This window comes from Leptinotarsa decemlineata, unplaced genomic scaffold (genome assembly GCF_025532065.1).
Source record: "Leptinotarsa decemlineata unplaced genomic scaffold, Ldec_3_MD MMD2_tig00026340_RagTag_RagTag, whole genome shotgun sequence".
Lineage (NCBI taxonomy): Eukaryota > Metazoa > Arthropoda > Insecta > Coleoptera > Chrysomelidae > Leptinotarsa > Leptinotarsa decemlineata.
In genome coordinates this window covers 6,707,065-6,731,846 of record NW_027412694.1, presented here as the reverse complement: position 1 = coordinate 6,731,846, position 24,782 = coordinate 6,707,065, and the positions used below count along the sequence as shown (strand labels likewise).

Genomic DNA, 24,782 nt, shown 5'->3' with positions numbered 1-24,782 from the left:
TAAAGTTGTAATCGTCATTATATGCATACCCTTTCACGCCACCTATGAGGTAGTGTGCTTAGCGCGTTTTTTTAACGTGGTTTCCCCAGTAGGCCTATTCCACATGTCTTTTGTGATTCTGTCAAATTGAAAACTTGCCTAATAAAATATATTAGGAAGGGTTGGAAATTATAAAAGCGATTGAAATTAAAAAAATGTAAAAGTTTATTCATCTGAGTCATAACCTTCAAATACTTCTTCTTGTCGTTCTTATTATTAGTCTTCTTCTTCTTGATCTTCTTCTCCTTCTTGATGTTTATCCTGGGTGTAGGTAAACTGCGTCAAGAGTGATGTATCGCATGTTTCCTCGTTGGTATCAGCGAATCCTCCACTATTGGTGATTCAGCATTAGAACATGACTGGCCTTGACAATGTGTACATGCCAGAGAACATAACAGTCCAACTTTTTTACAACCACATTTAGCGCTGCATTCCTTCTTACAGTTGCGAAAAATTGTGTTCAGCAGTTTTTCCGGCGCAGGTGGGAGTAAAGTTTGGATAGGTTCTAATGCATTGTCGACCAACTTCCAACCCCAGTCTTTTGGGTCTAGCTGATAACCAAGCCACACTTGAACTTGGTAATATACCCGGAAAAGATGATGATGAGCAGCAACTGAGGTTGGAGGAAGACAAGCTGATTGCACCTGTTTCTTATTTTCAGTGTTTTTTACGAAACATGCATATCGATACTTATCTAAGCAGGTGTTTTTTTTCGGAGCTTTGTACATAGAAAGAAGAAACTGAATCCCGTTGGTGATAATTTCTTGTTGAGTCGAATTACTTTTTTTGAAAACTTCAGCACATTGAACTAAATCTTGTATTTCAAATATTTTAAAGACGGTTGCTTTACCCCTTCTGTAAAATGCAGATGTCGTATCACAGCCAGTTATTGCGTGTAAAAATAGTACATGCAAAAGGAGATAAACTTTTTGACGAATATATTTCGGTTTGACTTTGAGCTTTTCCTGGCTTTAGAAAGAAAATAGTTTTTTCAGGTGGAGTTCGAGCAGTAAGAAGTACGAGTAAGTCTACATCTTCACCAACAACAATAGTTGTATTTGTCAAATTAAATTGCTCTATAGCTTTTTCAATAATCAGTACGTCGGCATCGTTATTAGCCTGTTTAACCAATATATTTTCGCCAATAAACTTATCCTTCAACATTGAAATGAACCGAGATTTGTTGTATTTGCAAGAAATTTCTGTTGACTGGTAGGAACTGTCATAAGTTCATCAAATAGAATATCGGAAGATGAAGATGTTGCCAAAGTTCGACGACGTTGTTCTGCAGCTTTAATATACACTAATACAATAATACACTAGCGTACAAATTAAGGGACTGGATTTCATTCTACCTGATATTCTTGTATTTATACTTATGTATACCAATAGAAAAATATTTTTACTTAAATTACAACTTCACACACACTTATGTATATAATGACGATTGCAACTTTTTGACTCGTCGTATCTCAGAAACGGTGACTCTGAAAAAAAAATTGATATATTTTTTGTAGAGAATTTTATGATCTACAATTTTTATCTGAGGTTATTTTATTATGAAACTCACCGTTTTCCTGAAAATCGCGAAAAACCAAATTTTTTCGAGATTTTTGACCTTTGACCTCGAATAATTTTTTTTCCTGGCATCGCAATCATTCGGAATTTTAAAATCTCATTTTTAACTATGTTTTGAACTATTAAACGCATTTGCAGCTTGTTGTAAATTTATGTACCTCCACTCTTATTTTTTAGTCTAATTTTACCGGAAGTAATAAATAAATTTCAATAAATATTTTAATACATGAATAAACTTAAACAAATAATCGAATAAATCACAGCAAGAAGTAATTAAAATAAAACACACCTTTTTTTGTATGAAGTTGGAGAAGTAAGAAGTCAAAAAGCTCTTCTACTATAAAATATATTTCGTAATCACCTCTCATCATCTACAATAAAAGTAAATGACGAACTGTTTGTTATTTTTGACAAGCATATTTTATTAGCCTTCTAGATCTGTCAGTAATTTATCATCTGTTCAATTTCTTAGAACTATACGTAGAATGAAACATAACTTTTAAACCTCCTCACGCATAGAAGTATGTGCATACTTTATGTCATAACATCAAATTTCATGAGGATATAAACCATAATTATATGTAATTATGGCACAAATTAATACAAAATTATGTTCTCAGCAGCTCTTCAAACAAAATACCATTCGAAAATATACTGTTCATTTCAGTTTAGATGATTTAGACTCATCTCTCCTATAATAACTCATTTCAGTATCATCATCCTCCTAAATAACAGTTCTCAAAAATAATTAGCACGCCCACTATCATTATCATTTCTACTGAAGGAACAAACCAAATAACTAATAATTCTTCAGAAAACTGTACAAGAAGAATTGGCTAACCTATAATTATAACAGAAATCATAGATTAATTAATAAAAATGGCTGAAGACCGTTGCTAATATGAAAAACGACCAGCCGTCTACACAGCACCCCAAAATACCAAGAAGGATCGAACATTTTTCAGAAACTGACCTATTTGGTAGACCAGACTCACCGGGGTGCATTTTACCGCAGTGATTTTTTTAATGGGTCATTGAGATTGAATATTCAGTGCGGGGAATTCGACAGAAATATCTCAACATGTTACCTAATTATATTACACATTTCAACCAAACTTGGATCGAGTACCCATTGTGCAAATTCATAATCTAACAAATTTTAAACTATATTCTCTCTAAGTGTTATTCATATTGTGGATTAGAAAACATATTTTATTTTCGCCTTTTGATTTTTCTGACTGATTCTGTTTATAACTATTAGCGGTACATAAACATACGAATTATATTTTGATTGGCTTCCGGGTTATGCCGTGGTCCTCTTTTGTTACAATCTCCAAACGTTTCGACTGCAACTGCGGCAGTCATCTTCAGTGGCGTGGTCGAAGTTCTCTTCATGACGTGTCAACTACATTCCTATTTGGATTGTAGTAGTCGTTGATACTGAAAAAAACACATATTCATGAATACAAACTACTTCAATAAAAACACAAATGACTGGAAATTACACAAAGTCAAATAGTTTCTTGTTCATTCATTAGTTTTTGTTTAACTTTCTTGTGATTGTAAATGAACGGAGACGTATAGAAAGGTCACACTAATCTTATTATTTGTTTTTTTTCTTACTTCGCTTTGAGACCTGTATTTTTTTGATTCAGTAATCGAAATGTTTGTCTCTCAACTCAAAATTTATTATTAACTGTTTCGACTTGAAAATTTCGGACAACGATAATATCCACTTGGTATTCTCTAAGTGGTCATTCCTTCTCATAACCATCAAATTTGAAAATAAAAATTGCAGACAACAATGTTATTTATCCATCTTGGAACTTTACTATTTCTTTATCTAGTATATTCAAGGGTTCTCTTCATCTGTAAAAAAACCATTTCAATTTTTTTTTATTTTTACATGAATTGAAACATTTCAAAAAAATCAAAGAACTCGTGCATCCTTTCAAAGTGTCACTATCCTATTGTAATATATCTATCATAACGTAAACTATTCTAGTTCGTCCTCTGTGATGCATAGAAGAGAGTAAAAATAGTCACCGTGCTATAGAAACACAGAGAGACAGTGGCCAGTTCAATGTCGTAATTTCTGAGGTCAAAGTAGATTTTGATTGAATTCTCAAAATATAATTTTGAATGGAAGTGGGAAATTTCAAGTTCAAATATGCAACTATGTTTTGCAAAATCAAAATTTCCAAATTTTCAAAATGATGTTTCATATGTTTTTGTTGACAGGGTTCCTCGAAAAAAAAAAATAGTTTTAGTAACCAGTATCTACCTGGCGATTAAGATTGTCATTTCATTGTGCCCCAAAATTTTTAAAAAAATTCAGATCACTACAAAGTCGCTTTCCGCTGTCAGTCCCTATGTATGCGCAGATCTTTAAAACTACGCAACTGATTTTGATGCTGGTTTTTTAATAGATGGAGTGACTCAAGAGTAAGATTTTTATGTATATAACATGCATAATATAGTAGAGAAACACTGATAATTTTAGAGGTTTCTAATGTGATGTCGTAAATAAACACATTTTTTGCACTTACATTGCAAACGCTGGCTGAACCCTACGAGATGGTATATGTATATCTCTTAGGGATAACCCACAGTAACTATTTTTCATCCTTTACTTTTTACGAAGCGGTTTTGAGCAATACAGCATTATTCCTTATCCAATTAAGTACCTTGAATACATTGTGCATTTAATGTAGTCCAGTTACAGCATGTTCAAATGAATATTTTCGAAGATATACAGAATTAAAATGCAGGGATATAGCGATTGCGGCGATACCGGCAGGGGGGCGTCGGTGCGTGTCTATAAATAACGCTTTGAAGGTTGCGTTTCGAGCTATCCATTTGAGAGACAAAAATGGTATTAATATCATTTTCTTTTGTAAAACAATAGCACAATTCAGAAAAGTTTGCCATGTGCGGCTACGATAATCAGATTTAGATTCAGACAAGAAAGAGGGAGTTTGTGATTTTGGTCGTTTGGAAAATCAGAGTTACAATCGTTAGTAACTTTGTATATGAAGTGTTTTCTGTTGCTTTTGTTTCTCTCTTAAGAGCTAACAAGCACAATATCATTTCCTACGAGTATCATCCATTTGTTCAACTAACCATCAAATCATCAATAAATTGTTTGTAGACCGAACGTGTATCTTACCACAATTCAACCCTTAATCGATCATGGAACAGTAAATAACTCGCTATTATTCATAATTCATATATTTCGAATCAACACGAACTACCCCAGGCTGAATTTTTCATGAATTTATGTCATCAAGATAATTTGTAACCGCAAGTAATCGACTTGTGGTGCCCTTTATGCTTCCCTTTTCTTTGGACAAAACGTAACATACTGGCAGACCGCCCCCATTCCTATTGAACAGAACCCAGGGGTTGGAACTAACAATACTCTTTTATGCTGTTATTGTAGCGATCTATTCAAGTGGGTAGCTCTATTTCAACTTGAAACAGTGGCGTACAAAATGATTTGTTCTGAATATACTTGGTTATTGGAATAAACAATATTCAAAGTAATATAGCTACTTTTGAATTTTTTATAAAGGTAACGACGGAAATGATTTATTTTGTTAGCTTCGCCACACTTTGTGTTGAATCATCAATAAATCATAAGAATTGAATAACAATTTTTCTTAGAACATTTTTTTGTTTTATTGAATGATGCGTATGTTTCTAACATGGTGCATCACATTTTTAAGCTTGCTTGTTCTTGAAACCAAATATTTCTCTTCCTCCCTCTCTCTCTCTGTCTATCTGTTTATAACTTATAGGTAGGGTGATAATAATTTCAATAACAACTTTATTGATAAGAGAAATGCTAAACAAAGAAAACATATTGCTAATATGGTAGGAAAAAAGGAGAACAGCTTCTCCACTTCAATACTCCAAAGTAGTAGAGTCAAATCGGAACGGTAAGTATATTTGTGGCAGCAACTTTGTACTTACCCGACAGTTCCGATGACCAGATATGTCGGACTTTGTGCTGATAATTTCCGCGGAGACAGTTTTTCACTGAGCTTACCTCTTGTGAGTGACGTTGTTCCACCCCGAAGTAAGTAATTCTCTCCGACATCCACATGGTGCAGGATGTTTCTGTCCAGCACAGTGCACATCTTGAGATAGTCTATTTCACATCTGTTTATTCCTAATTCCACCACGATAACATGCGAGTATTATTATTTCCTGAACGTATTACAAATAACAAGACCAGAACTTGCACTCCCATCCTACCAAATGTGAAGATTACTAACCACCAAATCATTCTTCATATTTTGAAAATGTGTTTGATCTGTGGAGATCAGATTGGAGTGATTACCTCACGATATTTGACTTGGTGAGCAAGGATTATCAAAGTTTTTATAGTACTAACGACACTGTTACTTGTAACTACATGTTTTCTGGAGGTATATATTTAGAACATGTTTTCTATCGCATCTGAAACCTTTTATAAAAACCTGACTTTTTTCGAATATGGTTAGTTCTCCTATCTTAAGGGTGGAAGAAAGGCAAGTGGAATTTCTCTTCTGAAGTGTACAATTTAGACTTTTTATTTTGTGTTAACTCTTTCGCTCTTTTTAGCCCAATACTCGTGAAAACTATTTCATTGCTTTTTTCATTCACCCCAAACAGACGAAATGATAGATTGGAATATTTTAACGAATTGTTATGTAAATTATAATTCCTTTTCACATTTTCATTGATTTGTTTCTCCACTATACAACTTCTATAAATTCTGCAGTAAACTGTTTTGTTGTTAGTGATGTTATTTGCCGATAAAAATTCGTGATAACATATTTGAGTTACACAATTTTCAGTAAACATATTCAGTCAACATCTCCCTTTTTCCAACTTGAACTTGACTGACTCTCAACTTCGTTTCCCTCTTGCTATTCCAAAGCCAAACAAGATCTACGGCGCTGGTGAGAATAGTCATAAAATAAGCATCATACATAGCTTTTATTGTTCATCGCTAGAGGGGTCACATTTCGACTGATATTTACCGAATTATGATTCTGTTTGACATGTGGCAGTAGAAAACTGGAAAATTACCACAACTAGCCAAATTAGAAGTCAATCACTCGCATAAGCAACGAATCGAATGGGGTTCCGTGGATTGAAGTGAATGTAACTTGATAAAAACCTGCAAAAAACTAAATAATAGGCTTCAACCTTGTAATACTTTATTGTGTTTGGTTTTTGAATTGCGGTTTCACTCGGAATTTTCGTTTTTTCTTATATTAATAATAACGCGACGCGAAGTGTTTCAAATAATGGATGATTGATGTGACCTACAAGGCGGTTGATTATACTGTGTTGAAATATTCGAACTCATTCTTTTGTCAAGATATATTAGATTGAGAAAAAATGGTTTTGAAAATTGGTAACAGGGGTTCTCCCTATAGTGTTACGATTTCAAATAACCTAATAGGAATGATGCAAACAGTTCTTACATTTATTTTGTAATCTAAAGGTAGCTGGTATATTCAACCATTATCATATCAGTTTTAATATACCCGTTCAATGATATGTCAATACATTACCGAATTTATTCTTTCAGATATATTGAGCCAATGATTGATTCTTCTGATGTCGAGGAATTTCATAGGAACTATTTATTGAGAAAATATATTTTGTACATACCCCACCAAAATGTGGAACAGAGAAAAATAAATTTAATTGGAATGTTTATTGTATTTTTTAGATTATCCTAAAAAATTGAATGTACCAAAAATCCTTTGAAATTTTCACAGAAACAATTTTGACTCATGATAACTCGCAAAATAGATTGATCTGTTGGTAGGTATACATTTGGAAGTCAATAATTAAAAAAAATGCTTTTCATTAGCACACTTTTTGTAACTTGAAGGTTTCAACTGAATTGAAGATTGCCCCTTTGCAGTATTAGCCAAAGATTCTTTATTATATGTCAAAATTGTTGATGAATTTTCGAACTGAAGATAGAAAATACAATATTTGTATTTTATGAGTATGTTATGTGTAACAGTTTAAATATAAAATTTTGAATTATATTTTTGTCTAGACAGTCATTGCATTCTCACATCTTTTACATATTCCGATCAGAGGGATTGCAAAAGTATTTCTAGAGTTATGAAGAGAAGAGAATCGAAACTTTCTGTTTTTTACCACTTTTATTTGTAACAGCTACCACATAGTATCGGCTACATCCATCAATTTATTTCTAGAGTTACTTCTGAACATTTTTTTTCAGAAAATCTATTCTAAAACTTTCGTTAACAATTATTATTATTATTGCTTATCACACTTGGGAATCGCGTTAGTAAAGTTATATTAATGGCTAAATATGAAATTTTTACCATAAATTGATTTACTAAAACAAAAAAGTATCGTAATACTCAATGACCAACTCATTATAGAAGGTTTCATTAGTGATTTTCAATCATTGGATGTTCAATAAATAATTTGTTATAAGTAATTTGTATAATTAAGATACTTAAAAGTAGTTTGAAATATGCGGTAATTTTTCGACAAATTGAATGGTAAACTTTTTCCGCAACGGAACAAAAACAATGTCTCTGACGCCAATATACAGTGTCATCCCCAAAGTATGCACCATATGAGATACTTATTTATTGAGGGTTTTTCGACAAAAAGTTATTTCTGATAAAAGTTTTTGCATCCCTAAAACTAAACATGCACTAAGAAAATACAGTAAAACACACGTAATATACCAGGAGCCTTCAAATATTTGATTTTGAGACAAGAGTAAAGTACTCTTATTTTGAAAAATTGCGGGAAATGTTATTTCGAAAAGTTGTTCAGCATTTGTTTTATTTTTTTACCAATTATTTTTTAATGGGGAGTACGAAACAAAAATTGCTAAAACGATAAATAGACAGCATCCTGTATATGACGGTTTATTTCCCTCTAATATTACGAATTACACAACTATGGTGTAAATCACGGTCAATTTTTCGGAAGAGTGAAATAATTTACAAAGTTTTTGGTGCAAAGTTATTTTGATTTTTTGGTTACACCGAAAATTACACAAAATTATACAGTATTGTAACAAGGACTTAATATTCAATAATATCAAATCACAAAACATCAGAATAAAATAGGTATTTCGGAACCAACTCATTGATTTTCTAGAGATTATTTTAGATAATCACTTTAGACAAGAAAATCTTCAGAAAATCAATGAGTTCATTCCGAAATACCTATTTAATTCTAATGTTTCGTAATTTGATATTATTGAATATCAAGTTCTTGTTACAATACCTACTGTATAATTTTGAGTACTTTTTGGTGTTGACAAAAAATAAAAATAACTTTGCACCAAAAACTTTGAAAATTATTTTACTCTTCAAAAAAATTTACCGTGGTTGACACCATAGTTGTGTGATTCGTAATATTACAGGCTTTTCAAATGAACCGTCGTATACAGGATGATGTCTATTCATCGTACTTTTGTCCCAAAATCAAATATTTGAAGGCCCCTCGTATATTACGTGTGTTTTACTACATTTTGTTGGTACATGTTTAGTTTTAGGGGATGCACAAACTTTTATCAGGAATAACTTTTTGTCGAAAAACCCTTAAAAAATAAGTTTCCTTTATGGTGCATACTTTGGGGATGGCACTGTATCATCTCCTGATGATGCCAGCTTGTGTTTTTGTTAGATTGTTCAAATATTGTGCTACCCTCTATTCTTAATTTCCATATTGATAATTTCAACGCGTTCAAGAACACTTTATTGCGAGATGTTCACTAAACAATTTTACAAAAACGCAACACGTGTCTCGCCATATAGTGGCTTTACTGAGTAAAGACACGCTTCACTCAGTAAAGACACACCCGAAGAAGCTATTGTATGGCGAAACACGTGTTGCGTTTTTGTGAAACTGTTCAGTGAAAATCTCACAATAAAATGTTTTTTGAATACGTTATTTATGGATTTTCATCAAGTATCGGCCAATCCCATCATATATTTTGATAATTTTGGAAGAGTTCAAACTTTTGCTGAAAATTCAATTGAGAAACGCTGATTAAAAATATGTATCTGACACAATTGTTCTCGAAACACCTGCGTTGTTTGGCATCAAACAAAAGAAATCTAAGAAATGATGTCATTTGTTTTGTGCCTCATTTCGAATACTTTTCCCAATACATCTCACTTATGACCACGATGTGTGGCAAGTTTTTACGTCTGCGGTTGGTAGTATTGCTATTTATAATGGTTTTAGTGTGGTCCCATTAAAATTGGCCGAAAATAACTGCTAGGTTGGCTTCCTATTTGAACTGCAAATCTAATTTCCTCTCGGTAATTGTTAATTTCTGTTGAAATTTGATAATCTAGATATAACAGTAAAATATTGACATACAGTTTATAATTTGATTGTGCCCAGAATTCAATTCAGTGGCACAGAGTTATTTATGTTCAATTACCAAGTGCGTATTGAAGTTTTTTCCCCAGCTCTAATTTCGGACAACAGGAAAGTATGAAATAAACGATAGTTGATGTCACTAATTGATATTTTGATATACTCTTCTACCAGCAGATTGAATTGCAATTCAAATACTTCCTAAATAGTTTATCTTGATTTGTTCTATGTCAGATATTTCAAATATATTTAATTATTGTGTTTTTCATAATTGAATGCAAATTATTTTACTGAGTTTCGGTTAACTTTGGTACATATTGTTTTTCAACTCCGGCAATTGGAATATCTACATAACTAGCTATCGGTAGTCACAATATGAAATGAAGAGTTTTCACACTTTTCATTGCATTTTAATTCCTTTTGATCAAATTTTTCAATAATTATTTCAATATACATATATTTTTCGTTCAAAAATATCTATTTGTTTTCTTCTGCTACTTGCTTATTTGTCGAATAATGTGCCAAATAAATCTTAGAATGATATAATATCTTCTGCACTACAAACTGTAACTGCATATATACTTAAGAAACTAATAATAATAATGATAGCTTTATTGTCCAACAATTACCCATTTATAGGACAATACAAAATTATATTCACAATGCTAAAATTCGAACAAAGAGCAATGAATGAAGAAAAATGAGTAATCCTTATTACCTAAATTAAATACATTTTTGTTTTGCAACTCTAATAAAATTATAAAGGTTTGTGGAAAATATATCACAGTGGGAACAAAAAACTACTGAAATTCGTGCAAATAACATATATTGCAGAAATGAGCATTATATTAGTTCTTGTTCTGAGAGGCCTAAAATGAACTGAGATTATGAAACAGGTCGTGTTACGTTAAAGTTAACTTGTTCCAGGGTAAGAACTATCTGTTCTGAAAATTAAAAACTTAATAAACTTCCTTTGCACTCTTTCAATGCATATATTATAAATCTCATAGAATGGACTCCAGACGACACTTGCTTATTCGATCTTCGAACATATGTAGGTGTAACACAACAACTTCATAGCTTTATTATTATGGAAGTTTCTGCAATTTCTAATAATAAAACCATAAGCCCCTTGAGATTCAGAAAACTTTTCGTGAAATGTGTCTTCCAAATGTTGATTTTTGGTCAAATATTACCCCTAGGTTTTTGATACCAATGTTCAGTTCGTTCATATACCGAATACTATTCTTTCATTCACTTCTTTATTTTTGAGTTTGAACTGTATTATTTATTTTTGTAAGTACCTCAAATCATCATAGGAAATATCTGTGAACCTCGATGATTTTTCATATGTATCATATGTTTAGGTGATTAAAAATTTCATTAAAATTTGTGCAATAAATTGTTATCATTATCATCGATACTACCCCGTCCTTTGATTTATCCACCTTTGTTCGTGGGATTTTTATAGCCATGGATCAAACATGTTATCAACAATAAAATGAAGGATTTCTAATCAAAATGGACGCTAAGTGATCTAGCCGGCTTCCATTACAGAAATCACAAAAATATATAAGATATAACTACAAGATTCGAACATAGAATTATACCCAGTGTGTTACTTGATATATGGGCACTAAACAAAAAAAACAATCAAGATATAAAAACGTAAAGGTGATGCCCCTGATTATTATGTTCTAATTAACGATGTAATGAGCAGATTCTTGCAAGAACTTCGGTTGGAAGAATTGAATGTGAACAGGCAACACATCAATCATTCAATTCTTCTCAACTATAAATGAAGTTTCTAGTATAACATGAACATATAAGTATAGCTTGGTCCTTAAACAATAATTTCACCCAGAAATTCTCTTTATTTCTTATGTTATACCAAACCGTTAAAATGTATTTTAACGGTTTGGTATTTTAATTAATTTTCCTCTTGAAGATAATCACTTGGTGATCGAAACCCATGTCTAGGTGTTGAAATAACGATTGGGTGTTGGGAAAAAACTCCAGTAATATTCGTTACTACACCAAAGGTTCTAAACAGTGGAACACAAGCTCATGTATGTTCATTTCGATTCGAATCAATTTTCTCTTATACGCTCAAAATGTTTCTAAATTCTCTACCTTAGAGAATGTTCTGGTCACTTATTAACACCCAATGTAGATACTATGGACTGTAATTCATTGCTTATATTTCATCGCCTCTTACGAATTGTTTATTCATATGAATTGAAGAACCAGATTGATTTGTTTTTCAAGAATAGAACATAATGGAATTTGTTTTCTTCGAATGTTTTCAGTTATATAAAAATGAATTTCATATACAGCATAAATCTCACTTATTACACTTATGTATTTAAAAAAAACACTGTAAACGGAAGAATGCATCTGAATCTTGTTTTTGTGTTTTATTCTGTCCATTAGGGAATCCTTACATTTTCGTCTAACTTGGTTTGGTTATTTCTAAAAACTCTGTCGATGACATGTTCATTTTCTCTTTTGAATAAATTTTTTAGTAGTTTTCTTACATAATTAAATTTTTTCTAATAAGATTCAAATCATAAAATGGATTATATCAGCTCATATTTATAATGGTAATAATTATACATTTTTCAGGTTTGCTAAAGTATAAAATTAGACCAAAAATATTAGAAACAACAAGTCATTCTGATGTCAATGATATATTGTAAAAAACTAAGGATGAAATAAATATTAATATTCCAGCGAAAAATCGTGCATCTCCGATTTCGAGTGGTCCTGACGAAGGTAAAAGAGGGCGCCTGAGCCTCTAAGTTTAACCGTGGGGCACCACACCGTCCATCGGCACTACAAAGACTCCCCGTGGGTATAAAAAACGGCGGGGGTGCGTTCATCTCGACCGACAACTGTTGTTGAGATCGGGGCGGTTTGGTCTACGCATTCGCTATGCCAATAATTCATTTTTCAGAAGTTTCTAAAATACAGGGAGAAACACAAGAGTAAACATCGTTTCTGTTCTATGTTCAGAAACAGGATAAACTTAGATTGCACTCTACAAAAATTGAAAATATTTGATGGAATTGGCCGATACTTGATGAAAATTCATAAGTGACATATTCAATACAGTACCTAATTGAGTACCTTTTTTTTTTGTTTATCTGTGAAACCGGTTTTCAAATTACTGTACCTACCCACATTGTCACAGAATTCAGGTACTCAATTAAGTTAAGTACCTCTGTTATAACATACACTGGTGTTATATAAAGGTTTATGTAATCAATAATTTTTAGTTTGATTTACAAGTTTCAAAATGCCCTTATAGGACGAAACTGCAGTAACGTTAGTTACCAATAACAGTGGTAAAAAACACAGAAAGTTTCATTTCTCATTTTTCATGATGACTTCCTGCCACATAGTAAAGGCTACATCCCTCAATTTAATAAAATATTCATACTTTGTCGATGAAAAAATATCTTCGAGAATTTTTTTTTCTACACGTACTGTACATTAGGAATTCACTGATCAGGCAAAATTCATATAGAAAGCCAGAAAAGTCATGACTGTTGTAAAAAATATATATATCACTGCAATTATTTCACTGGTTCATTGCTTGCTTGCTATCACTGCCATGTCTTAGACTAAAATGATTGCTTTGAACATAATAATAACAACAATAGAGGAAAAAGCGGAGAAGAAAATCAGAATTTCAGCAAAAAGGAGATGGCAAAAATTTTTAAATGATGATAACACTTTGACAGGGGTATTTTTAAGTGAGAATAATTTTTGGGAAAGAATGATTTTGACTGGGATCAAATCAAATGAGGAAATGAATGTCATAACGTCATCGATGACATGGGTGGATTCCACTCATTTGTGACATGAAGTCGTAATTTCATGATTGAATTGAATGCTTTTTCTTGTAATCTCATCCAGATTAGTGCTGAAGAAGCAATAAGGCAAGGGTTTCATTCCGAAACATTGGATGTTCGCCATTGAGGATGGCAGTGTTCCATGTGGGTGAAATTTCACCTCTTTCATATACTATATTGTGTAGCAATCCTGTGAATGATATCTGATTCAATTCTCTAACGAATGTTTGGAGTACAAACTGAATAGTGAAAAGTGTTTTTGTGTATAATTCAATGTTCATATTTTGAAGGTAATGGCTTTCTTCTATTCTTTGAAAGATTCCCATATTTTTTGTTTTTTATAAAGAAGAAACCATTTCTTTCCAGAAAAGATTATAGCAAACATTTGATTATATTTGAAAGGTATAGAAATGTCACATACAGTTAAAAATCAAGTACTTAAGGGATCATGATGAATTTTCCATATCTGTGACGAATAAACTATTTAATAAATTAATGGATATAGCGTTACTACGTGGTAGGAAATCATAATGAAAAAAAAATGTAACTTTCTATGTTTATTTGTAACTAACGTTACAAATAAAAGTTGAAAATGTCCGTATAGGATGAAACTGCAGTAACGTTAGTTACAAATAAAAATGGTAAAAATTATAGAAAGTTTCGTTTCTTTTTTCTTCAATAAACAATTTCTTTCTATACACAGACACATGGTGCTACGCATGTTGTGATGATATATTTGCTATTCCCGACTTCTGAAATGTGATTCTTATCAAGGTGAAGTCTTATTTACACCTGTAGACGTAATCGCTGTTTACGTTTGACTTGATTTTCAAAGACTTGCTGAAGATCGTTGATCCGAATCTAAAGCAGGTTTAAATATTGCACTTTTGTCAAATTCTTCTGATCTATTTCGATAGTCCTGTTAGTATTAATAGTTTGAGTACTGTTGAGTCGATCTGTCATGCAACAACTCCTCGAACAATGAAAAATATCACTTCATGTCATTAATTCATCATGCATATATTATTTCATTCTCCACTACGATTTCCAGACTTATCTGCGTGTACATTTATACACACAATTCTCATTGAAAATTTAAATTTTTTACACGCAAGGAATTTTTATCATCATTGGAAGTTCAGACATTGAATGTGGAAATTCTGTTCAATAAGGTCACCTAACCTAACCTAACCTAACCTTACCTAACCTAACTATTTGCCTAAAATAGTTCTCAAATGAGACTGGCCTGAACGAATTGTTCCTTATAGATGATCTGTTCTCAAATGAGGAAGTATGTAAATTTGATGACATCTTCATGAAAAATACAGTAAATAAACATAAACAAATCAACGTTACTCTTGACGGGGATCAAGTTGCACTTTAATTGGCGCACACTGCCACGGGACTTATGAAAGATTTAGTTACATTTGGATTATTAAATGAAAATTAAATATCTTAAAGATGCTGTGAATTTAACGTGAATTTACCGTTAGCGGCAAAATTATATATTTTTTTCAATACAGTCAGCATCTAGATATATTTGAGGTTTTTCGGCAATGAAAAGTGAAGTGAAGTTTGAGAGATCCAGATTTAAAGTTATTAAGACCTTTCAACTCTTCTACTCTTGGTTTTGTTGTAACGCTATTCGAGAACTGCATTATTTGGTCGATTAACTTCGTTGACAAATAAACAGGTTAAAATTAGTGTGAATGTGCGACGTCAACATTTCAACTGTCATCTGGCGACGTCTTCTTCATAGCACATTTGTAAAACTACTCTAAGAATTTCATTTAAAAACGACTGAAGCGCGTCTTCGTAAATTGCGCGTATTACTGAGGTGTGGTCTGAGTGTGTGATTTTTAGGCAACTCGCGGTAGGAATATAATTATAGAGCTGCGTAGAAATGATTGTAATCTTCTGACAGTCGCCGTACATTTGCTGTAAATTTGAGTTCAAAGTTGTTGCTTGCATGGAATAGAGATACAATATACATACCACATATTTTACTGATTGAATTACTGTTTGTACTTCAATCAGAGACACTCAAATTGATCTAGTTATTGACGTTACAAGGTCGATATGTAGCAAAGAACGGATGAGGTTGAATATTGTAATCCAAGGCGCAGCCGAGGATTATAACAACCGAATCCGTTATTTGCGTATCAGCTGGGTGTCGTTCAAGACTTTCCGTATTCCCGCTGAAAGATTACATTTTGATTTCAAGGAAAGAACAAACCACGTACCTCGTAATTCTACAGAAAAATTCCAACATCGTGTTGTCGTGGAACATTTTAACAATATCACAACAATATTATGAACAACGTCAGTTTTTTTTGTTCGCGAGTTCGCTTCAACAACGATCATGGATCAAATTGAAAAAACTGAGGAAACAAATCAAATTTCTTTTGAAATATTGGGACAATCATGTGCAGCGAGTGTTGATTTACTGCCGAAAATAACTCAAGAGCGATATCAAAAAGAATATGAAAATTTTGAAACGGCCGTCGACCGTTAAAAAATCTTAACGGACGGATGGTGTTAACATTAACTTTTCAATTGTCATCTGAATACCGTTAAATCACAATAACAGTATGGGATTACGAAAATGGTTGATTCGACAGTTTTTTATTTTTGTAAGATTTTGGAGACTAGGTTAGTTATGAAAAACAAATGCGTTCCAAATGCGCCAGTTGCTTTCGAAACAAATGTAGTTTTTATAAAATATTAGGAGCGGTCTAGATTAATGGGCTGGTAACCTATTCTCCAGGGCCCGAAGTATCCTGGGGACCAGAAGCACACATTCAGTCATATGGAAACCTAAATGAAAACTGCAAAATTACGTGCGGTTTCTCTACCAACACACGTGTAGGATATTTCTGGAAATTAACGGATGGCGGCATTGTGACAGGAAGAAAATTTTTACCGCAAGCTGTTAATTGAGCAAGAAATTTTTCTTGAAAATTCTGCCTGATTGAAAAAAAAATCAAATCAGTTCAATTAAGTTCTATTCATACGATTAAATAGGGCGTTTCAACGAAAACTTGACCCCCTGTAAGTCAGAAACAAAAATGTAATCGAAAATTTCAAAGAACACATCAAGTTTTATTTCTAGGGGGGCTGATTCTGATATGGAGATCATACCCGAAACTTCACGCCTCTGCGATCAGCAACTACCCCCTCTATTATTTTTTTCAATGACATGGGGGGTCGAGTGATACATCATTTGAAAGGTCGTGTGTCCCTCTATTACTTTTGTAATTTTTTTCAAAATTGGCTCGTTTATTAGCGAGAAATTAAATGTTCAACGTTTTATTCAAGAAAAAAACAGAAAATTGTCGCTCATTTTATTGAGGAAATCAACAACAAATAATATCAGCGGAAACAAAAACAACAGATAAATTGTTCAAAATGACCTTCACCTAGTTCCATACAATAATACAGTTGACTCTCGAAAGCGTTCCGTACATTATTGAAGATGTCCGGTGTCAGCTATCAGTATTCCCGAACAATTCTCAGTCGCAAGTCTTCTAGATTTGTAGGCTTAGTAAAGTACACTTTCGACTTCAGGTGTCCCCACAGAAAGAAGTCCATAGGTGTGAGATCAGGTGATCTAGCTGGCCACTACACCTTCTGTCGATCCAATGCTTTGGAAATTGTTCTTCCAAAAACTGTCTTACTCAAACATCAAAATGTGTAGGTGCATCATCCTGGTGGAATGTTATTTCTTTTTCTGCTGAACTGTTTGTGTGACCATAGTTTGTGTAATCATAGGAGCTACACAGCCCTGTAATAGATTTAAGAATGTGTCTCCATTGAGATTACCTTCAATGAAGAATGGTCCAACAATATGAATACCAAGAATGCCGGCCCAGACATTGAATTTTTGTGGAGTTTGTAAATGTGTTTCTATCACCAAATGAGGATTCACATCGCTCCAGTAACGACAATTATATCTATTCACTTCACCGTTCAACATGAAAGAACTTCCGTCTAAGAAACATGTATTGTATAATAGGTTTGGGTTATTGGTCAATTCCTGGCTGAACACGCTGCAGATTGGATCACATAGAGTAACAGGTTAAGGTGTGTACACTTATCGTCTATGTTTGAATGATACTCATGTCTGTCAACTATGGCCCTGATAACATTTTCATCAATATATTTATGTGCACATGAAAATAGAGGCCCGTCAACTTTTGTCGTAGTTATTTGTGGGAATACCAGTCTGAGACTACGGCCTACCAACTCTCTAATATAGTATTGATTATTTTCCTATTCGGAATCAATTTTTAGACCTTGTGAAAATTATCAAGGATAGGGCTATCACAGTTTGTTTTCAATTTCAGCTGATGCTGAGAGGATCCAAAGTCACGTCTTCTACTTTTCTTAACGTTGAATGTAACAAACACATCTTCTACATATCAGATACCCGTTTACGAGAAGTATCTGGCTTCTAGCTCAGAACTGCTCTTGAAGAGATTGAGATTAGCTACATAGATGGAGAGAGTGTTTACCATTGTCGTACGCTCTTACGTTTTGTAGAAACTATGGTTTCTTCACCCTTAGCGAGAAATTATTGGTAGTGGATTTTTCATCCTGCCACATATTATAGGACTGAGTAATAGAAAATTAGTTTAGACTATCAATCAGTTGGTGTCTAGAACAGTGTGGCAGAGTTCTCTTTCCTGTGGAAGAATGTTTTTGTACAAACTGTTCCATGACTTCCATTGTGAATTCAAAATGATTTCATTCTTTGACAAATTATACTTTATTATCGGGCTCATCATTTCAAAAATTTGCAGCAAAATATATTTCTTATTCAATGTTTCATTGATGATCGAAATTTAAAAATCTGTATGATGGACATGTATCATGTTCTTATTTGTATGTATAGTAAACACATACAAAACTCTTTTCTCAGCGTTACAAAACACAAAAAAACTTCTAGAAAAGTTGGTTAGTGGAGCAAATCAAAAAAGGAATCATGTCCATTCAAGATGCTATTCATAACATGTGAAGTGACTGAAAAAATAAAAATCCTGATAAGGTAGTCAAATTTCTGAACCCCCTGTATAATTGTGAGCTTGTTTCGATTGATGGGTTTCACATAACCAGGACTGGATGGAGTGAATAATAAAATAAAGAGTTTCATAGGTAGTTGCCTTTTGTAAAAAAATACGTAATTTTTATGTGGTGTCTCTTCGAAAAAGCTCTATTGTGGTTCCTATTACCCATACTTCGTTACAATGATTTATGTATTACAAAATTCACATAAAATGCCATCAAGCTCATTCAAGAAGGCAGACGAAAAAAGAAAGACCAGAAAATATGTGGAATCGGTCAAATAAAAATTTGACATTTACACATTCAAGCGCTTTGAGCCGTCCCGCCTATAAACTACAAAAATCTTAACACCTGAATATATAAAAATATAAAATATTTATAAAGCCGTAAAACACATATTAAAAATAATATTTATATATCTGAAAAAGGCCGCCTCAACGTTTTACGGCCCGAATGAGTTGTTTACGACGACCGCCTCAAAACTCAAGTTGGCTATGAATTCTCGTATAAACCGAGTGAGCTGGTGCCCGTCACCATTTCAGATATTTTAAACTTTTTTGTTTTCTTTCTTTGAATGCATACTTTGCCTTTTCATAAATTACATCACCGTAAAATCGCCCGACTTCAGTTTTCTCTTTGACGTCAACCAGATTTTCTAAATCTTTATTGTGAGAGTTTTCAGATGAAGGGTTTATAATCGCATCGCATACGTTATCGAAGGGCACGTGGTGGATATATCATGTTTTTCTTTGTCTACAATAACCAAAGAAAATATATGATTCAACATGATTTTTCTACTTTGAAAAATAGGAAAACCTATAAAGTGATTTAATTATGAAAACCGGCGTACCTCAAGGAACAGTATTGAGACTTATATTTGTTATGTTGATGATACTAGCATTATTTTTACAAATTCTTCTTGGCAAAGTGTCAAAAAGTACGGCAGAATCCGAGATCAACCAATAAATCTCACAATCAAATTACATAATATATCATGTGATAACAATGGATCTTATTACTGTCAGTAATTATGAATATAGAAGTCTATTCACTATCTGGGAATATTGAAGGTTTCGTGGTAGTGGACAGACGATAAAGATAACGAGTGAAAGAAATCTATATGTGAAAATGTTTAACAAATGTGAAGTGAAGGCCCGCTTCATTCACACCGGTCTTCAGGCCGGGTGGTTCTGATAACCACGTAAAGGAGGTCATGTGCGAACTTTGAAGTAATGAAGTATTTTCATTTACAAACATGTGAGAAAAAACTAGGGGGTGGCAGCATTGTCTCGGGTAAGACTGCTGTGTCTCCTGTCAATTATTGACAGGAGGATTTTGGCCCAATGCGCACGAGAGGAAAGCAATGGCCATACAAAGAGTGAGAGAGAGAGAGAGAGATCTCGGAGTATTTTTAAATCAACATAAAAAATGGACTGAACACAAAAGCTATATTGAAAAAAATTTACAGGTTTTATTATATAAACTTTATAATATTTTCTCACGAAAGCATTCATTGGTATTATATTCTTTAACATATGAGTCAAGTTTAATTCATACGCTCTTTCCTTCAATTTATATCTACCAATTTTTAAAACGAATATTTCATGAACATAATAAAATTTCGGGTCTGTAACTCACAAAAGAATACCAATTCTAATACCTGATCAAATACAATTTTTTAATTGTTTTTTTTTTATTTCAGGTGTGGTTTCAAAACAAAAGATCCAAAGAGCGACGACTCAAACAGTTGACGTCGATGGGTCGGGGTCCATTTTTCGGTGGTTCAAGAAAAATGCGAGGCTTCCCTATGAACCTTTCTCCTGGAGGCTTAGAAGACGGCCCACCAGGATTTCCGTATTTCGCTGATGGTAAATTCGAATTCGGCTATGGAGGCCCACCTTTTCATCCTCATGATGGACCGTTTTTCGCCGGACACCATCCGGGAGGAGGACCTGGAGGACAAGGTTTACCTTTTGGACAAGGAGGTATGATTCAATTTCAGTAAATGTGTGATACATTTTATTCAACATCAACATGTATATTTCAATTACCCTTATTGAGACGTATCTGAAATTGAAAAAACCTTGTTGAAAGATTTTCACACCATTATAGATTAGCTTTCTCTCCAAAATTAGTCACCATTCAAACACGTTTTGTGGTTTTATAAAGTGATAATATAAAAATCTACCATATTCAATGAACAGTGAAAAAGAAAACAGATCAAATACCTTTAAAACCCATTTGTTGAGAAGATAATGCAAAAACAGGTAGATATTCAATCCAGGGGAAATATCTTTCTATCATAATCCCTACGGTCATTTCTCCTTCTCTGCCCCTTGCACACCATAATTTAAATTGGGAAAGTACTAAGGGTGATATATCACTAAAAAGGTAATTTCATTAGAAATTTATGCATGTAACTGTTTACTGAATAACTTTTCTTTTTGGCGGAAAAAATAACTGTTCGCCATTTCAAATTATTATACTTCATCTGAAAGATAATGTGAACAAATCATAAAATGATAACAATAATTTCACAAAAGTCATTTCATGCAATCAAAACTGGAAAGCCGTGCATAATATCTGTCAGTTCAAACTACATTAATTCACACTAGATGTTCTCCATTAATTGCTATACAAGAGTATGAGTCTCGAAACGTTTTCTGACATATTGGAGCATTTCTGCGCCAAAATGGAAAGTAACATAGTGAACGATCACGTGTATGACGCAATTTGTACTTTCTCCAAATTCTAAGGGTGATGGTCACCATAAAGCGTGTGAGGAGGTACACTGATTGAGGTTAGGTTTGGTTAGGTTACTTCCGAAGTGAGTGGGTCTATTGAATCCTCCACCGCAACCCGCAAGGGTTTATTGTGGCTCACACCTATTCACACTCGACCAAATAAACCTAGCTTCTCAACTAAGCCGATTAGTTTGTATGGTGAGTGGTCTTACGGATCAGATAGCAACAGTATGGCTTTGCCGAACCCTAAAAACCTTATTCGGATCCCAGTATGTACTCTGCTATTTCATCATTTTCCAAACAGAGGCGACAAACACTGTCTTCCGACAGTCCGAGTCTTTGCATATGATAATTCAAATGACAGTGACATGTAAGAAGGCCTGTTAGACATCGTAGTTCATCCCTACTGTAGTCCAACAACTGTCTAGTAAAAAGCTTCGAAGAGTGAATAAACACTTTGGAGTGAGGCAATCTTGGAAGATTCTGCCAGAAGTCCATAAATCTTCTTGCCTTTCAGGTGTTCAATATTTGTTTGGCAAAGCCTAAAGCGATGCCGATGATAGTTTCTGGTCCTATGAAGCTGCTTGCAGCACCTTCCTTTGCAAGAGAGTCAGCAACCTCATTGCCATCCAGGCCAATATGGCCAGGAATCCAGACCAGAAACAATCTGTTAAGTTTTCCTATTGAGGAGAGTCGTTTTTGGCAATTTGCTACCAATTTAGACGTTGCTCGGTAGGAGCCAAGAGCCTCCAACGTCGCTTTACTGTCCGACAATATTTTATTGATTTGTGTATGAGGTTGGATTCTTTCGATCTCTCCGCACACAATTCAATAGCGTAAATTTTCGCTTGAAATACAGTCGCATAGGTTCCTGGGCAGGTTGATACCTCCGGAAGGTGTTTTGATCCATCTGTGAACCAACAACTGTCTGCTCTTAATATTTCCTTCTCCGGGAGGATCCAGTACTCTCCACCCGGGAACAGTACTTTATAAGGCAGTTCGTAGTTGACAGTTGGAGGCATAAAGTCAGAGGTCATTTCGAAAATGCTGTGACTTCCAGTATCAACCAACAGTCTGTTGCACTCTGCATTAAATTGATTAGTGCAATTGACAATGTGCACAAGTCTGTATGCAGTCCATCTAGCCGGTCTCTCCAAAAAAATGTGTAGAGGAGGTAGATCTAGAAGGATCTCCTTGGCCGGTGTGGTACTGATGGTACCATTGATGAGGTTTGAGGTTATGATAGAGAGATTTTTCACTTGCATTGAGAATCGACCTCTTCTCGCTTTTTTGTCACAAAAAATATTTTTGTTTCTTATTTGGTTCCTCACATTCTATGTGGTATATACTGTTTGTTAATGAAATATAATGGTTTCGGAAAGAAAGGTTTCGGCTTAATACTTCTCTTCCTTCACACAAAACTGATCCCTCCGTAAAATATACCCCTTTTGATTTAAATAATGTTTCAATTTTATTGACCCCTATTTCAATAATATTGTGCAAAAAATATGGTTGTCTCTGTCCCTAAAATCTGAAAGTACAAGATCCAAAACCATACAGTTCTGAAAGATTTCATATCTTATATCTTGAACCAAAAGAACACCCTCTGCGAATTATCGTTCCAACAGATTGAACAACCTTTCGTTATGAATGTTTCCTCACCAATACTATATTTTATGATTTCAGGAGGACCAATGGATCACTCAGGACCAATTCCTATGGGTGCTGGAGACTTTGGAGGAATGCCTAACGAACAAAACCAATTCATGCCACAACAAGGTCCAGGACCTGACATGATGCAGGGTAATGGTGGCGGTAGGGGTGGAAGTCCCGAATTCATGTCTCCTGGAAATTTCTCTGACAACCCCCAGCAACTCAGTGAAGGATTGGTGTGGTAGCTGGCAAAGGCTCTGGCGAAAAGAGCCAGAGAATGAAATTTTTATTATCAGCGAAGGTGATAGCTATCGTTCAATGATCTACGTTGAATTGGTGTTTATGGAGAAAAGTCAAGGATGCAAACTGAATTCGAGTTGAGAACTATTCCAAACAGTTTATTATTTCTGATCATTTACATTTCATGTAGTTCATATATTATGCCATTTCTAAATCCTAGAAAATCAAAAATTTATTGAATAATGTTTGTTACACCCATCAACGCACTGTACACAAAATTCAATTGAAGCTTATATATTTCTGGATTGACCCATAGTTTTCGTAATATTTTGCATATGTTGAATATTTGGTAACTCCGTGCAATTTGAATATTTGTGAAATGGAATTCACCTGTTATCTGTTTTTATTAAAAATTGTTTGTACATATAATTAGTTTAAAAATAGTATTTGTTTCATAAAATAATGAAATTTGTAAATACTCCCCCACTATTCATTATTTTATAGAACTCTTCTTGGTCCCGTGTAATGTTTTGTACATTTTCCAAATCCTAAACTTAACTAAGTGCCAAGCAACATGCAGAATGACATATTCATTGTTTCATCTATCTTACTACATTACGAACCCCAAGCAGAAAACTCACATTATTCAGGGCTGCTCTGCTATTTTATACTATGAATCTGTCAGACTGTTAATCCGTATTTATGTATAAAAACTAATGTACTATTTATAAAATGAATGTATAAAGAACAAAGTAGTTATATCCTTGTATATATATTTGGAGTATTATTACATGTTATGTTGAAATTATTGAGATACTTTTCTCGAGAATATCGACCCGTTTGCGTGAAGCAGGTTGATTTTCTTGAAATATCAATGCAGATACTTGCCTAGTTGTCGTACAAAATATTTGTACAAAACTATTAATTGCTGTAAAAAATCCATCCGGATATGCATATATTAGTGTAAATTGTTAATATTAGATGTCTTAATAAATCACACATTCTATATTAAACATACTTTTTTTATCCCAAAAATGTCTTACTGTTTTTTCTCGTTCATAATTGTTCATCAATGGCGATTAATAAATTTTCATTTTGAAGGTTTCTCTTCCGTTAAATATACACTATAGGTGCGGGAATTCATAAGCTTGAAAATGTATTAAAAACTATCGCGTGGGATTTCAAAATCTGAAAACTTTCGTGAAAAAAAATT

General features: G+C 33.5%; 1 protein-coding gene across 2 annotated transcripts in view; it reads left to right on the top strand.

Moving 5' to 3' along the window:
- The window catches only part of Lim1 (LIM homeobox 1), a 119,111-nt gene extending 94,529 nt beyond the window's left edge, over positions 1 to 24,582 (top strand). For both annotated transcript variants that reach the window (XM_074183479.1, XM_074183480.1), the window contains exons 6-7: positions 20,635 to 20,917; positions 23,363 to 24,582. In XM_074183479.1, coding sequence (XP_074039580.1) covers positions 20,635 to 20,917; positions 23,363 to 23,574 — 495 coding nt within the window. In that variant the 3' untranslated portion in view covers positions 23,575 to 24,582. The remainder of the gene's footprint in view (positions 1 to 20,634; positions 20,918 to 23,362) is intronic.
- Positions 24,583 to 24,782: the final 200 nt, after the last annotated feature.